Consider the following 16,036-nt stretch of genomic DNA (forward strand, 5'->3'; position numbering starts at 1 on the left):
TTGTAATATATTTTACATTGTATTGTGGAGGCAAGAGATGTTGAATTGATTGTGCATATTAGAACACTTTCTCCTTCATTTATTAATCTCCTACCATTTTCATATCTGCCAGAGTTCCACAAATGAGACTTGAAATGTAATGTATTCTCCATTTCACTCCCCCCATTCTTCATCTTTCCCATCAGCTCTTATTTGTGTAGCTGCCTCCATCCCTCGGTGTATCAGAAATAGTTGTACTGCTGTAGTGACTGTACTGGAACTATGCCTATTGTGATTCACTGCAGTTTTATTTATACGGCGCAAACTCCCAACCATAGTTGCGCCTCAGAGCAGCCTTACCAGGACCAAACAGGTGCAACCGGCACCAAATAAACACACTTAGAAATCAATAACAAGGGAACGTGCCTTTTACATGTATATTTATATTGTACATGTAGTATATCCTAGGTCACAGCTTAAACATAAACGACTTTTGAACATATTATCAGGGTTGTATTTCCTCCTTTTTTGGTATTTGTATGAAGTAAAACAGGACGATTACACTGTTTTATTGTTATGTTGTACTATATACAGATACTACTGAATGTATTAACAGCAAACTACTGTGAAATCTTACACTAATACAGTATTTTTTTCTTTGTCAGTTAAATTGGCTGAAATAAATACTGTAATCTAAAAGTTACATTTAAATACTTTATTCTCAAGTGCTGTACTGGTACAGTGTTTCTATTTGCGTGTATGTATGCTATGGTTTCTCGTATTAAGGTTTACCTAACAATGGGTAACCATGACTACAGCAATTAATCGTATCTGCCCAGCATTTTTTTCCAGTGTGGTTTTTTATGTCAAATAAAGCATGATTTTATAGAAAAATACTGAATGGAATAATATATCATGAGTAGAAACATAAAAGCAACACTGCAATAACAACCAAACAATTAGCAGTATTATACTGGCATATGTAGTACACAGTACTTTACTGTAAATTCACAGGGAAACTTTTTCTAGTAATTGACTTATAGATTTGTGCTAAATGAGTATTTTTACTGCAGTTGCTGACCTTTACTACTTAGTTTAACATATTTACATTGCACACGGTCCCCAACCTTTTTTGCGCCACGGACCAGTTTAATGTCAGACAATATTTTCACAGACTTTAAGGTGTCGCGGATAAATACAACAAAATAAAATGATACGACCAAGACAAAAACTGTGGTATTTTGTAAATATAATAAAAGCAAATTCACTGTGTAATTGTGTAACTTTATTAGCAGCGTCCTCCTGAAATGCACCAATAACATTTAGAGTAACATCCTCCTCTATGGGCCTTAATGCTCTCTGGTCGCTATGGTAACGCGTGAATATTTCTTTCAAAATATGACACACAACTACAACACTGGAGAAGACCCAGGGAAACAGAGTTAACGATAAAAACCATAAATTTCACACCCGAGCCTCGAAGTACCAAATGACTCATGGACCGGTCCATGGCCCAGGGGTTGGGAACCGCTGTACTAGATGGAGGATTATATGGAAACTAAGAAGTATTATCAACACTTCTGAGAATATTCCTATTTTTCTGTTTTTTTGTAATGTATTCCTGGGTTTGACCACCTCCTTTAAACATCAATATTGTTAATTACATTAACCACACCTGACACACTCACAGCTGCATATAAGCTTTCGTTCTAAGCTTGAGGGTCATTAGCTGCACTGGAAGACTTGGGCATCTGATGCTTATCTGATAAAGAAAATGAAAACGAAAACTGTGTAACAAAAAGCTTTTGCAGTATTTCTAACTGTTTTTTTCACCACTATGCACTACTTAACAGGATGTAGTTTTAGACTGCATATTTTCATTTTTACTTTCATAGGAAACTCCAGTCAAATACTGTCTGTATTTGTCATTTCCATGAAGTGTAGCTGCTCACCAGACACTGGATCAAAGTAACTGCACAGACAAACTTGTATTACCCTTTCAGGATCAGATGTTTAGAATTTGCCACAAACGACGGGACAATTACTGAAAAGCACTGTGAATATACAAGTCAGTTTATTACCATTTGCTGTGATTAACCATGATTAACCACCTGCAAATGGCAAATATACTGTATGATCCAGTTCTGGTTTCTGGCAAGAAACTGCTTTGTACTAAACTAAGGAATAAGCTAGCTATTAACATATAAATACCACTTGCCATTACCTTCCTCCGTCAGTGTGCGGTCACTGGGTTGTCAAGGTCCACGGAGCGTGAAAAATCCACAAAATTTGACAGGATACAAGGGTTAGTTAATTCCAACATCTGGTTTTTTTTTTTTGAAGTAAAATGACAGACGTGCCCTCTTAAAATAGCTCGGGGAACATGATAGGGATACACTCTGGATTAGTGTTAGTGATGGAACATTTACAGCCAAATCTACTGTTTTGGAAGGGGATTAGCACACGAAATCTGGACGTAATTCATATGGCATTAAATGTTAATATACGGAAATACCTGATAAAAATGCATAAGCTTCCTTTTGTCGAGGATTACTTGTCAATTAATGACACAGTGTAGGCCTTAAGTAAGAGACCTATGTAAAAAGGAACAAGGGAATGAGCAAGAGAGAAAAACGCAGCACATTCAGGTTCAAATTATGGAAATCGCAGCAGGAGCTAATTTTTTTTACAGTTTCAAAACCAGTTTTCGAGTGTTTCTGCTGTAATTGGAAAGTGTATATTTGATTTATTTAACAAATCAGTGCCACCTCAAAAAACACAATAACACAGCGACTTTGAGGTCACATCCTGCAAGATAGAAGCAGAACAGCAGCATACAACAAAATGATTTTGATAATCCGAAGAGCAAATCATACTTAGGCTTCCCTTGCAAGACCAAACTACTGTATTAGTTAGCCCAGTGGTTCCCAAACTTTTTTTTGCTGCCCCCCCCCTTTGTTTTACAAGAAAAATGTTCGCGCACACGCACGCACACATCCTCCAACCGCACACACCCATATTTTGCTCCATTGCGGTTTATTTCACACCTCAAACATTTAGTAAACAATTAAGCAAATACAAGTAATCTGCAATAAATTACAGGTAGTAATAAAATAAACTACTAACTCTTTTACGCTACGTCCGCACCTACACGGGTATTTTTGAAAACGCAGCTGTTTCGTCCACACGTAAACAGCGTTTCGAATCACCGAAAACGGAGATTTTTAAACCTCCTTCTTTGCGTTTACGTGTGGACAAGGAATACAGAGTTCGTCACGCAACGTCAAAGGTATGTGCCTTTTTTCACGTCACGCTGTGCGCCGCGTTATTGTTTACATGAGATGAATTGCAGAATGGCAGGTAGAGACAAAATACTGTTAATCTGACTGTCTGCAGGTTTTACGCGCTTACATATACACACGCAGTTACTGTCCCTCCATTTAGAAAGGCAGAGGCCTCACGGTGTGATTATTTTACGTGTAGTTGTTTTTTTCCTGTGTAATAATATTCAACATTGCTATCAATACATTTTTCAAAAAATGCCTCTCCGTGCAAAATGGGTTCAAAAACATAAACAGCTGTGGGATACTGCTTGTCCGTGATTTGAACCGGGGGAACAAATCGTGGCAGGATCAGCCTGATATTATTTGTATCCCCCTGTAACTTTACTGTATAAAGAGCTAACATCTCCAAAATGTCAGGAGTAGTTAGTAATTACAACAAGTGTTTGTGAACTAAAAATCAAGAATGTGGGATACTGTTTGTCCGTGATTTGAAGAACCCAGTGCCAGGGGCGGATCTAGAGAAATTTTCTTAGGGTGGCAAAGAAATCAAATGGGGTGGCAAAATTGAAGCCCTTTTTTTTCATACACATATGCAGGTGGTTATATATGGTTAAAATAATCCAAATGCAGTAAGCATACACGTTTTTCATATAAATAAAGTCTATAACTTAATTATTGTCTATAGCCCACATAATTAAACACTTTAGTTACATAAAACGTGAGTTTTGATGCTATGTACTGTATAGCCTGTATAATAAATAAATATGTAGCCCAATATGTATAAAATCCAGAAAGATACACAACATGGGGCGGTTCATTTACAAACACAAGTCTAACTTAAGTTTCACACTGTTCTTTGTTAGAAAACTATCACATTGTTACAGCTTAAATTACACAAAATGTCAGAAATCTGCACTGTCATGAACAAAAATTTAAACCTGATTTTTTCATGATTTGTTGGATTAACCCACTGAGGTCTGAAATACAACCGGCCATTTTTGACTCCTTTTGAGTTTACGTTTGTATTTCACCCTCAAATTGTTTAATTTTTTTCCCCTTGCCTTGTTTGGTATCTTTTTAGCTCAACTGAATTTAGTTGTTTTGACTGACATACTGCATTAGTATTACTGATCTGAAATCACACAAATAACTTAAAATCCTAGTAGTATTTTTTTACTGTAAAAAAACACACAGACATGTTGAGTAAATTTTTATAACTTGGAATGCAAATATAAAATGTACATTTTGTAAACATATACAACTATTTATCTAAAAATGCAGCCACTACACCTGCCGTTTTTTTTTTTTCATTTTGTATTAGAATTTAAAAATATTACTAAAACTAAAATGAGAGAACAATCAGGTTTCGCAATAAGATGCCCCACAAATGATGTGTGCCAGTAAAAAATAAGTTTGTCCACCAAAAGACAGAACAGCACAGGGATAAACCTGCAGGCCTGACAACAGCAGGTGTATCACTCCGCTGGTTTTCTACTTAGTGACAGTGTTTACATTGCAAATGTGCCTTTGTGACATTCATTAGTGCCCTCACTGACACACAAAACAAAGCAACGACTACACAACACAACAACTACACAACACACTAAGTATACACTCCACACTAAACGTTACAAATCTCCCACATCTAAAAACTCTCTCTCTCTCTCACTCACTCGCTCGCTCTGTCTCGCTGCCGTTACCGTCACCCCCAAAACTTTCCCCTCTTCCTAAACAACCAAATCCCACGTGTTGACTTTTTCTAAATTGGGCGACATGGTACATTTTTCCACGGATAGGAAAGAGGTGTTTTTTCCCCTTTCTTTACTGTTTTCGCGCTGTCCTTAGAAAACGCTTGAAACACACACACACACACACACACACACACACACAAACGTGACGACAGTATTTAGAAAAAAGCATGGCTTATATATATTATCATAACTCTGGATTTACTGGCCTGTAATTAAAATTAAAAAACTTTGAAGTCCGAACTTTCAATGTGGGCTGAGAGACTCAGCGTGGCTGCAGCTTGTTGCTATGTCAGCTTAAATCAGTCATGTGATTTGGAGGTGCAGGGTGTCCGTGGACCACGGAGGGTTAATAACACTCACCTTCCTTCCATTTCCAGAGTTTAACATCCATCCACCTGTGTTAAAAGTGAAATTCCCATGGTGTTGTTCAAAATGTGCTCTGGCACAATCATAAACATCGCTTGCTACTGAAAACAAGAAAAAAGCCGGTCCTGCTATGGGCTGAACCGTTTGTTAATGGTGGAGGGGGGGAACACTAAGCAATATATTCAGTTTTAGCATTTATATTCACTGTTGACTGTAACTACGCTCAAACTGTTAATGCTATCTTATTTTAATAAACAACACTGTCATATGCAAAATTGGGGTGGCACTTGGGGTGGCAAGGGATCATTTTAGGGTGGCACTTGCCACCCCATGCCACCCTTCTAGATCCGCCCCTGCCCAGCGCGTGCTCACGACATGCAGGGGAGACCTACCTTGGCACTTGTGCAGGTGAAACCAGAGGGAAGATATGCTTCACCATATTTTCTAGTCTTTGGCTTAGAATGAAGTTGGTTTGGAAACATATTCAGCAATGCTTCATCTCCTGATTTGCGTTTGTGGAGGCGCCCCGTGCTAGCAGTGTCCAAGAATTGTTTTTTTGTTTTGTTTTGTATTTTTTTTCATGCCGCGCCCCCCCCTGCAATGGCTCTGTGCCCCCCCTAGGGGGCGGGCCCCACACTTTGGGAAGGTCTGAGTTAGCCTGATTAAAGGGGGACGCACATAACCCTGGAAACACTTGATTTCCTCAAAAGGCACAACTGTTGAGTCAAATGCAGTTCAAACAGGCAAGCGAGGGAGAGAGACAGCTTCTGCCCATGTGGTTGTCATCACTGCTTCCGACGTACAGCCACGGAAATCAGATCCACTGAGAGGGTAAGGTCAGGGCAGCCCGAGCCTCAGTGCACTAAGTGCTGGCTTTGCTGCCACAGGAGCATCGTTTACCCCACATTCTTCCTCACCCACTCATGAATATGTATATCTATACCGATGGAGAGAAAAGCATGGAACAGCACATAGCCTCTTCCACTCTTTTCTTTACGAGTGAAAACAAAGAAACAATACTGGCCTTTTACCAGTTTGAGATTTTCTAAACTAAATATTTAATTATGAGAACCGCTCTCCTGTGTCCTGCTAATATATTCCTTAAATAAGACACCAGACCTCCTGCTCATTAAAATGTAACACGCACACTGACATATACACAACGTGTCAAACCCGCCAAAGTGACAGATGTGACAAAGCAGAGAAAAATCCCTTCTTGATGCAGCGAGCTGCCATTACAACTTGTTCACCGACAACTGCACGCAGACAGTGAGTGATGAACTGAAATCTCCAATCAATGCAAATCTACATAATAGATTCCAAATAGTCAATAAAGCCTCAGATGTGTGACCAAACTGCCCCACTACTGCACAATCTAACCCAATCAAGGCACGCCACTGAGGACATGCTGATATAGGGCATTTAATTAGAACTAAACTAAAATAAAAATGTATTTAACTGCATACGATGAAGAGAAACGGGTCTTCGCTGTGATTGGTTAAATTGATTGGCTGGTAAGTGAAATGAGTAAGAGAGAGTGTGCGCTGCTGTGACATAAATCTAGTGTTAAAAGGATATTCGCGGGGACTGCGGCGCATATTGATTAGACATTATTTGTACTAACGGGCCTGAGGGGAGGAGGGATGGGGGTAGGAGTGGATGTGCTGGCAATCCATTATCTAAAGGGGGGAGAGAAAGACGCTGGCAGGGATCAATAGGTCTCGCACGGGTCTGGCTGCGACTACGCTCTTCCCCTTTTAAGTTCCACTAAGACACAACAAGGGGGAAAAAAATCACTTACAGTGGTATGACTAGTAGAGTAATGGTCCTAGGCTGGCCGGCTTATGACCCCTTAGAACGAAGCTATGAGCCGTAATCGCTAAGATTTCCGTCCCCAATTATTCTTTATTTGGCTAATCTTCAGGGCCTCGAGAGGGACCACTCGTCTGTATTTTACAAGAAAAAGCAGTAGAAATGTTTCTTTGCTTTCCAACTTTATGAATCTTTTAAAACTGAATTAAAAAAAACTTACTGGAAATATGGAAAATCCTTTTATTAAAAAAAAGACTCACAACCAATAGAAAAATATATTAAGAAATACTGACATGGCTCATCAAGGGAGACTGGAAAAGAAGTTTCCCTTCTTCACCGCCAAGCAACAAAGCTGTCAACACTTCATAGATTCTTCCTTCTCTTCCACTAAACTATCTCTCCCTTCCTTTCTTAATGTTTCTGGAGGCCTCTGGGACTTCTTTTTCTTTTTTAAAAAGCACTGCTCAATTTCTTATCCTTACATTCTCCCTCTTTAACCCACGAGAACTAAAGGCTAGTAGTTTTGGAACCGGCGGTGTGTCGGGGCAGAGGGCCACTGCTTGCAGATGTCTGCTTCTTGTCAGAAGTCCTTAAGTGGACAGTACATGGAATAGGATATGTGAAGAAAGAGGGGAGGTTGTGGCCTGACGTCCTGAAAATATCAGGTAAATGAGGACTAATTGAGATCCCTTTAATCTAGAATGTTTCCCCTGTGTGTGTGATTTAAGGTGATTTGAGAACCCAATTACCAATCAAAGAAGAGGCGTCTTGGTGTGAGCCACCCCTGTCATCAAGTAGTCATTACACATTAACAAGGACAATAATTTAACTTGAGTCTTGCTTGTGTGAGGACAAAGACAAATTAATGAGGAATCAAAAGGATCTTTCTGTCAATCTGGTTATCTGTTCAAATGTTAAACACATGACAGTGTCTTATGGCAGTGAGGCTCCTCTTCAGCCCATCTATCATGTGAAAACAGACCATCTGACTGACATCACAGTAGGGCGGTGTGGTGAAACTAAAAACATGGTTTCAATCACAGGCGGTACAGTTTCACTTATTTCACCACAGATTTTTAAATAAAGTTAATGTGGTTTTAATCCAAGTACACAATAGTGGGGAAGGACGTTTTTCCTGTGATTTATCTTCTTTGAGTTTGCTTAGAGTGGCTTTTCTCAGAACATCAGTAAATAATTAATTTGCAACTCAGTTTGGCTACATTACATCTTTAGTAGTTGTATTTTCTTTTTGCTTTGCCGAGCCACAGTTTGAGAGTTGCATACAGACACTTCTGCATGACTAGCAGATGTTATGGAAACTTGCCATTAGATGGTCAGTGTTCAGTCCAAAGAAGAAGAACAAAGCAAACTGAGAACAAAGTTTACTCCCACGTCAGCAAATGTCTGAGCTAACCAGCTATCGAGGCCTCCATGCTAGGTAAGATACCCACATGGTGTTAACTGCTTTCTAAAAACAGCACTGGATCGCTTTCACTGTCATACTGAACAAAGTGTATTTCTCAGCTCCCAAAGTGAATATCAAAATGAATTCAAGTGGAATTATATGAGAATATGGTTACTTACAGATAGGGCTGTTCGATATAACGATATATATCGGATGATATAAAAACGTCTATCGTTTCATTTTACGCTATCGTTTGTTTCGTTGTGTCGCAAAATAAACTGTTTACGGCAATATTTTTTTTTCATCGTTTTGATGGTCACTGTAGTGGCTATATTAATTTCTTAAAGTTCTCTCTTTCTCTTATATTTAATATAACCACACTACTGACGGACAAGCAACTGTTTTTATGTGTTGTGTTAGCAACAACGACGGTAAAACCATCACGTGTCCGCTTGTTTATTTTCCACATAAACCTTTCACAATAAAGCTCAAGATCCTGTTGAGACTTTTCAAAATAAACTGAATCACGTGAAAGAGTATGCAGAGTATTTACGGATGAGAAGCAAAAAAGAGCCGTCAGGTGCTAAAAAATAAATCTTAGACTCAAACGTTAGAACAGGCTTTTCCCCGCAGCACGCCGTGTAATAAATACTCACAAAGAAAACGGCGGCATCGCTTAAAACTCTCGACTCCAGGTACACGACGCTCAGCTGGAAACACTTCACGCAAGTCGAGCTGCCCGAGATTCACAGAATTTACAGAAAATGTTACATTTTTGTGATTTATATCGTTGTCGGGACGCTAGATGTTTTATATCGGGATATGGGATTTTGGTCATATCGCACAGCCCTACTTATAGACATTAAATAAAAAGGGAATTTAATACATTTTTTTAACAACTCTAATTCTACCGTGGACTCAAAGCTGACCAAACACAACCCCTATTTTTAGAGCCAACATCAAAACATATTAAATTCTTCTTGACCCAAATCAACATCCTCACCCAACCATGTAGATCTTAAGAAAATAAGCAACATACATGGAAAGTGAACTTGGTGACTTTCCATGTGCCTGGTGTCTTAGCAGAGAAGCCAAGTTTATTGGAGATTTGCAAAAACACGGAAGCATAAAGGAAGGATTTTGTTTGGCAAATCATTCGCAGCAGTCTCCAGTCATTTCTCTGGTGTCATAAAAGGACGACAGATTGTCATCGGGATAAAAGATTCAAAGTGCAGATACACACTTTGCTACTGAGACTTTGGTAATTAGTCTAATGACTTTTCCTCTTTTTCCCACCACCATAAAATCATTGCATCTAATTAAATAAACAAAAAAGCCCTATAGTTGTGTGTGTGATTGTGTGCGTGGAAAGGGGCCAAGGATAATTACATTGAAGTCGTTGAAACAGGGGGTCTCTTAATCCCAAATGCAGTTACACTTATTAAAGCAGAGAGGAGAGAGGGGGCTGCAAACAACAGCAGCCCGATTCAATTCAAAAGAAGATTTATTTTATTGGCAACATCGTATTCTCCCAACAATCTTATGCATTTAAATAAATGTCTATTTGTGTTGGGCTAAGATAGTCCTGAAAATGCACTAAATACTCAGATATCTATTTATTTACTTATTTTAATAACTGCACCACAGTAACCTGGATCAACAGCAGTCAAATGTCAGGTGATTGATTGTCTGGCTTAACATGATACCAGACTTCTAAAATGAAGTCATAATGGCCGTCACCATCTTAGCTTTAGAAGTGAGTTAGAAGTGATCATATTTAATTTCTTAGTTTTTTTTATACATGTAACCCTAGAAAGTTGTTGCTAGGCAGGTCTGTAGACTGGATGTCACACACAATATGCTCCAAAAGGAACCAAACACAACTTTAGGGTTAAATATAGTTAAAATGGGTGACTTCCAAAAATAAAAACCAACAGAAAAAAAGCTGCAGATGCCCAAAACACATTTTGTCCTGGGTTGTAACGATGATTATTTGTACTTTATAGCTGGTCATGTCAACATGAGAGTATTTTTAAAAAATGGCCATTTGAGGAACTGCTCTGTTTTTCTTCTTGAAACCAAAGCATCCTCATTTAAATAAGATATTTCTGTCATTCTTTTGACTGCAAATTGCTGGAATTTAGATCAAACTGAATACTAATACAGTGGATAGTTTTTCCTAATTTGGATGTTCTGTTCTTTTCCCCTACATAACAGAAAAAGTACCACACTATTTTCCACTCTCCCTCCTCTCTAGGTTTTCCTCCAGTCCTTTCTTGACCACCCCAGACCTCATCATCTCCTTTCCTTTCCCCCTCCCTCTCAGCATCCCTGCCTTCCTCCTCTAAATAAAAACCAGTCGTTGTGATGCAGGCTGCAGCTCCTGCTGGTTGAGCTCTGCCGACAGCTTTGGAGGAACGCCCTCTATTTTCTGCCCTCCATGTGGGAAACCTGAGGCCTCAGCATTGTGGGCAGCACGCTGAGCTGAAGACAAGCCGGGGAGGCCTGACGTCCATTTCCTGAAATTACACACTCACACCCAACCGCACACATCTAGATTGACATTTACTTATGCATCCATAGAGCTGCAGTGAATCAGCATCAGAGACTGAAATGACTCAGATGGACAGCCTTTATATCGCCATAATGTCATGGGTAAAACACTTCTTAGAGAAGAGCAAAGAGAAGACAGACAGGAGGATGATGATCAACAACAGCCTGGAATCAGGTCATATGTGAATGAAACAGTGGATAAGCAACTGGGCTACCCAGAACTCTTTGTGAGTAAACAGTATATTTTCTGAGAATTGCATACACAGCAGTTTATCAACACACAGATGAGATGGGTGTGTCTGTCTGCTTTTGTGAGACACTATCTTAATGCATCGCACGTTTCCGAGGGTCTCGCAAGGTGCAAAGTCACTCATCATCAGTGAGCTCACGTTTATCTTTCCAAGCAGCACACATGCAACTCATGTATGATGAAAGCCAGGTGCAAAACATTAAGCTCTCTTAGTGAAAACATTCTCTATTATTATCATTGTCTGCTTTGGCTAAGACATGGTATCAAGTTTAAAAAAAAAACAAATCATCATACTTCATCAGATGAAGAAAAACACTCTTAATAAGCCCTGCTCGTCTGTAAGATTGCCTATTATGGTCTAACGTTGTAACAGAACGAGAGATTTATTTTGAGATTTATTATGAGTAGTGAAAATATCCACTTAAGTGGTGCAGATTTCGATAATTCATCTGCAAACTATATGAAAAACGCATTTGAAATCTTTCAGCACACGCAACATCCCGACAGCACAAGGAATCCGCCAAAGGCCAGCTCATCCTGTCCAGTCATGATATAGTTTTTGATAAAAAATGATGTGTTGGTGGAATGAAAACCAAGCCAGTACGATTCCCAGTTTTCAAATGTTCAGGTCAGGCAATCAAAGCATAAGTTTTCATGTCTCCTGAGGCTAAACACAACAATCCAGCAGTTCACGTGGCAGGTGACTCCCAGCCGAGGACAGAGCTCTGCTTCTCTGCTGTTTTGCTTCGTAGCTGCGCATCACATGAGACAAGAAGCCTCCAGGCGGGCATCGTATCTAACCATCAGAAAATGAATACAGGCCAAAACCCTTTGTAGAAGTTCACATCCAGAGCAACATTATGAGACGGAGAGGCACGACACAGGGCCCTAATGGCTACATCATCACACAAATAAAGGATTCTTATAACCAAAGCTCTGTTTGATACCCCAGAGGCATAAAGAGAGCATGCATGCACACATAAAAACAGTTTCCCTGCTGCATCAAAATCTCTCCCCATTTCTCTTTTTCCCCTTACCAGACTAGAGATTACATTATCTATGAGGGCCTAACAGACACCCCATGCTGTGCTTGCTGCTGCTATAAAAGCAGTGCTTTTCACATGGAGCGCTTTGCTATCACTAATGATTAACCAGAACTTGGACAGCACAGTTATTCTCCCAACACTTCAAAGACGAAATGCAAAGACGATTCAATTGCTTTAATAGGCCCCGGGCCGAAACGGCACAGAGAATGCACACTTCAACCCATCTATAAATGTCATAGGCCATTTAAAGATGAGAGCCCTGATGTAATTTTTATGTGGTGCAAGAACAAGTCTTGTTGAGAAGGGAGTGGGGATGTAAGAGCTGCGGACGTGCTGGATAAAATGTAGAAAAGATCGAATGCATGAGTGCGTGTTTTCTGGTAATGAGCTGCAGAAGAAGAAGAAGAAGAAGACAGGCCCAGAATGAAATCAAAAACCAGTCACGCTTTGCTTTTTCCAAGGAAGGATAATCGTAAATATCTTTATTTCAAAGAGGACACTATGCTCCCGACAGCGTGATGAAAAAGTTTCCTCTGATGCCCTGTGGTCTGTCGTGTGCATATTTGTGTGTTTTTTCATTTCCCCCGTCTTTCCTGCTGACTCTGATCTAATAATCGCGGAGTTGAGAAGTGATGCATCTCCAACAGCGGTGCAGCTGTAAGCAGAGGCACTCTGGAGTCCTCTGCGTACGCATGCAAACTGCAAAGCTTGAAAAGTTGGAGTAGCTTCGCTTTCTCTTTAACTTCCCAACCTCCTGCTGCTCCAGGTATTTTGTAAGAAAAGAAACGAAAGCGACAATGTTTGACACTAGAGAGGAGAGCAGCAACATGAAGCATAAATACATTAATACTGAATGCCATATGCTGTTGGGGAGTAAGCATCTGAATAGGGGATGAGCATGAGAAGGTCTAAAGAGGGGAGGAACGGGAGCGTGAAAATTTCCGAGGATGTTGCAACATGCTGTAACTCCCAGCAAACTCAGCCGGTACATCCCTAATGGCTCAACTGTTTCGTTGTCAAACAACTTCTCGCGTCCCCCTCCTTCCTCTCTTTCTTTACAACCAAAGTCCCCACTTACACTGTCCCAGATTGTTGTTGTACATCTACCTACATGCCGTGTGCCATATGTAATGAGGTCATCAGGTTGCAAGATGGGAGCACTTTAACGTCCGCGGTCATTTTGAAGAAGGAATTATGAAAAGGAAAATGTGAAATCCATGACTGAGCTACTTGAAAGTTGATCTCGACCATATATCTGCGCTGGTGGGATTAGCGTGTACTGAAGACCGACTGACATAGCCGTTTATGGTTTAGAGGAAGGGGAGGGAGGCTTAAGAGGGAACAGGCTGTTCTAATGAAAACCAGCAGGCTCTCAGGATCTGCTGTGATTTAAATCAAAAGAAAAATGGAAAAAACAGGGACAACCCAGGTAGAGCCATGCTTTGTCTACCCAAGGGCACATATTTGAATAACTGGTCATTTTAGGTCCCGTCTTTCTAGCAAGTGCATGCACACATTTGCAATAACTTGCAAGTGACCTACTCTGCTAGTTTGACATACCTGCTACTATTAGACGAACACAGTCCATCCTACGTTTATATGTTCCACATCTCTCCACCCAGTACGCACATGTGTTTGTGTGTGTGTGATTCCATTATTTAGAGATAAGTCTTAAATCAAAACTCTAATTAGGTAATACATAACCCCACCTGCCAAGGATTTCCCAGTGTGGTCCAGTTTAGGATGGATTAATGCACAGAGTCATGATAGGGGTTGGTGTCTCCAGGGGGAATGTAATGGTAGTCCTGAAGAGTCTTTCAACTAAGATTTATTACCCTCTTCTTTATTATCATGATTTGAATAAATTATTAATTTTTAATGGGGGCAATTTTTTCGATTGTTCTAGTAGTCAAGTAGTATATGTAATTACAAAGCTGACATGTAATAACATCTCCAGTTTGATTCCATTCATGAAAATTATAAATTATTCTGTTATGCCTTCACATCTCGAAGAAAATGAATAATTTACAAGAGCACAGAGGAAACATCTTTTAACTGCTTGTTTTGTCCATTCAGCGGTCCCAAAGAGATTTCATTTACACAAATTTTCTCTTATGCAACTAATGATTCTTTGTTAAACACAAACACTGTAGTACAGTTAACAAAAAATGAAATAAAATGCTGTAAAAAAGAATTGACACAACTCCACCAAAGTTATTGTATGATGCTTGCAAGTTAAACACCCGCATACACACACAGGGACACGGGGAGTTGCATGCAGACAGCTAAGTGATACAAAGTGCCATCCATGACACAAAATGTGGGTCAACAGCCTTTTAGGCTCAGACCAGACTCTGAACCCCGCTCTTGTGCTAAAACGCAGATGGTCAAGAGTTCCCCACTTACACCTCTGCTTTGCCCGTCTACTCGTGCTCCCACTATGACAGACTGCATTCCATTCACAGTGGGAAATAAAGCAGAATATGTCGCGCGGGCAGCGCACCATTACCGCTACACTAATGCGCAACATACTGTCAGAGATGGCTCAGCTGCAGTTAAGCGCTTTTGAGTGCTATTAGAAATGTTGGCAAATTCCTTGATCTGATGAATATTAAATACCTTAAGTGGATTTTGCAGAGACATTTGTGACATTAATGGCTTCACTGCTTCCAGGTTTTGTGACGAGTCGTGCCTTTAAGTTGACAGTTTGAATTTTTACTATTGCTTAAAGAAAACTGTTGGGAGTGAATGAAAAACATTTTTCTTTCTAATCTTTGAACTGAATGAATAATAATACCAAAAAAAAAAAAAAAAAAAAAAAAAAAAAAAAGGACACACAAAAAGAAATACAGAAATCGGTGAGAATCTTAGTAACAAAACACACAGGGATGCTAATCGTGCTAAATAATTGATCTGACCCAGTAAAAGCTTAAATGTAAAAACCTTTTTCAGATTTTTGGAAATATGGTGAGAACAGTTTTCTCTGCAATGTTAAACATTATATTTTTATGAGAGACTTACTTCTTTAACTTATAACGACCTCCCTGGGGTGTTGATAAAAAACAATTATTCAACTTGCCTGGTTGAAGAACTCTTCTCGTTGTAATAGTCACAAAGTAATGCAATGCGACTTTGTGGTTTCGAGGAACATCATGATGTTACGGTTTCATAAAATCCTTTTATTGCTGCTATGCTGATTTACTACAAACCTGTATTGCTTAATAAGGTTTTTGTTGTCAGGTTTAAAGGCAAGATGTGATTCCTCGCATACATTAACAGTTTTTGAAAACAGCACATGTATTTGCCAGTACTTACTTTCTTATTGGCTTGTAAATATTAGGAGCATATTGCAGCCTCAGTCATTATGAAGCACTTATCAATTTATTTGGCATTAAGATATTCTAAAATCACAATTCCAAAAATTAAGACCATTCGCTCCATAATTTCTTAACTATTTACTTTTTAATATGCATTAAACTTAATACAAATTATTTATAAGCAACAGCACCTTTAAGTTGTTATTAATAACTTTTGCTTCTGCCAGAGGTTTCTTCCTGTTAAAAGGGAGTTTTTCCTTCCCACTGTCACCA

General features: G+C 39.4%; 1 protein-coding gene across 5 annotated transcripts in view; it reads right to left on the reverse strand.

The window, feature by feature from the left end:
• pard3ab (par-3 family cell polarity regulator alpha, b) overlaps positions 1 to 16,036 on the reverse strand; it is a 238,652-nt gene that overhangs the window by 31,369 nt on the left and 191,247 nt on the right. The window contains exon 24 of one of the 5 annotated variants that reach the window (XM_063462893.1): positions 2,204 to 2,226. The exons of the other annotated variants lie outside the window; for them this stretch is intronic. Coding sequence (XP_063318963.1) covers positions 2,204 to 2,226 — 23 coding nt within the window. The remainder of the gene's footprint in view (positions 1 to 2,203; positions 2,227 to 16,036) is intronic. 5 annotated transcript variants of the gene reach the window in all.

This window comes from Pelmatolapia mariae, linkage group LG18 (assembly GCF_036321145.2).
Source record: "Pelmatolapia mariae isolate MD_Pm_ZW linkage group LG18, Pm_UMD_F_2, whole genome shotgun sequence".
NCBI classification, from domain to species: domain Eukaryota; kingdom Metazoa; phylum Chordata; class Actinopteri; order Cichliformes; family Cichlidae; genus Pelmatolapia; species Pelmatolapia mariae.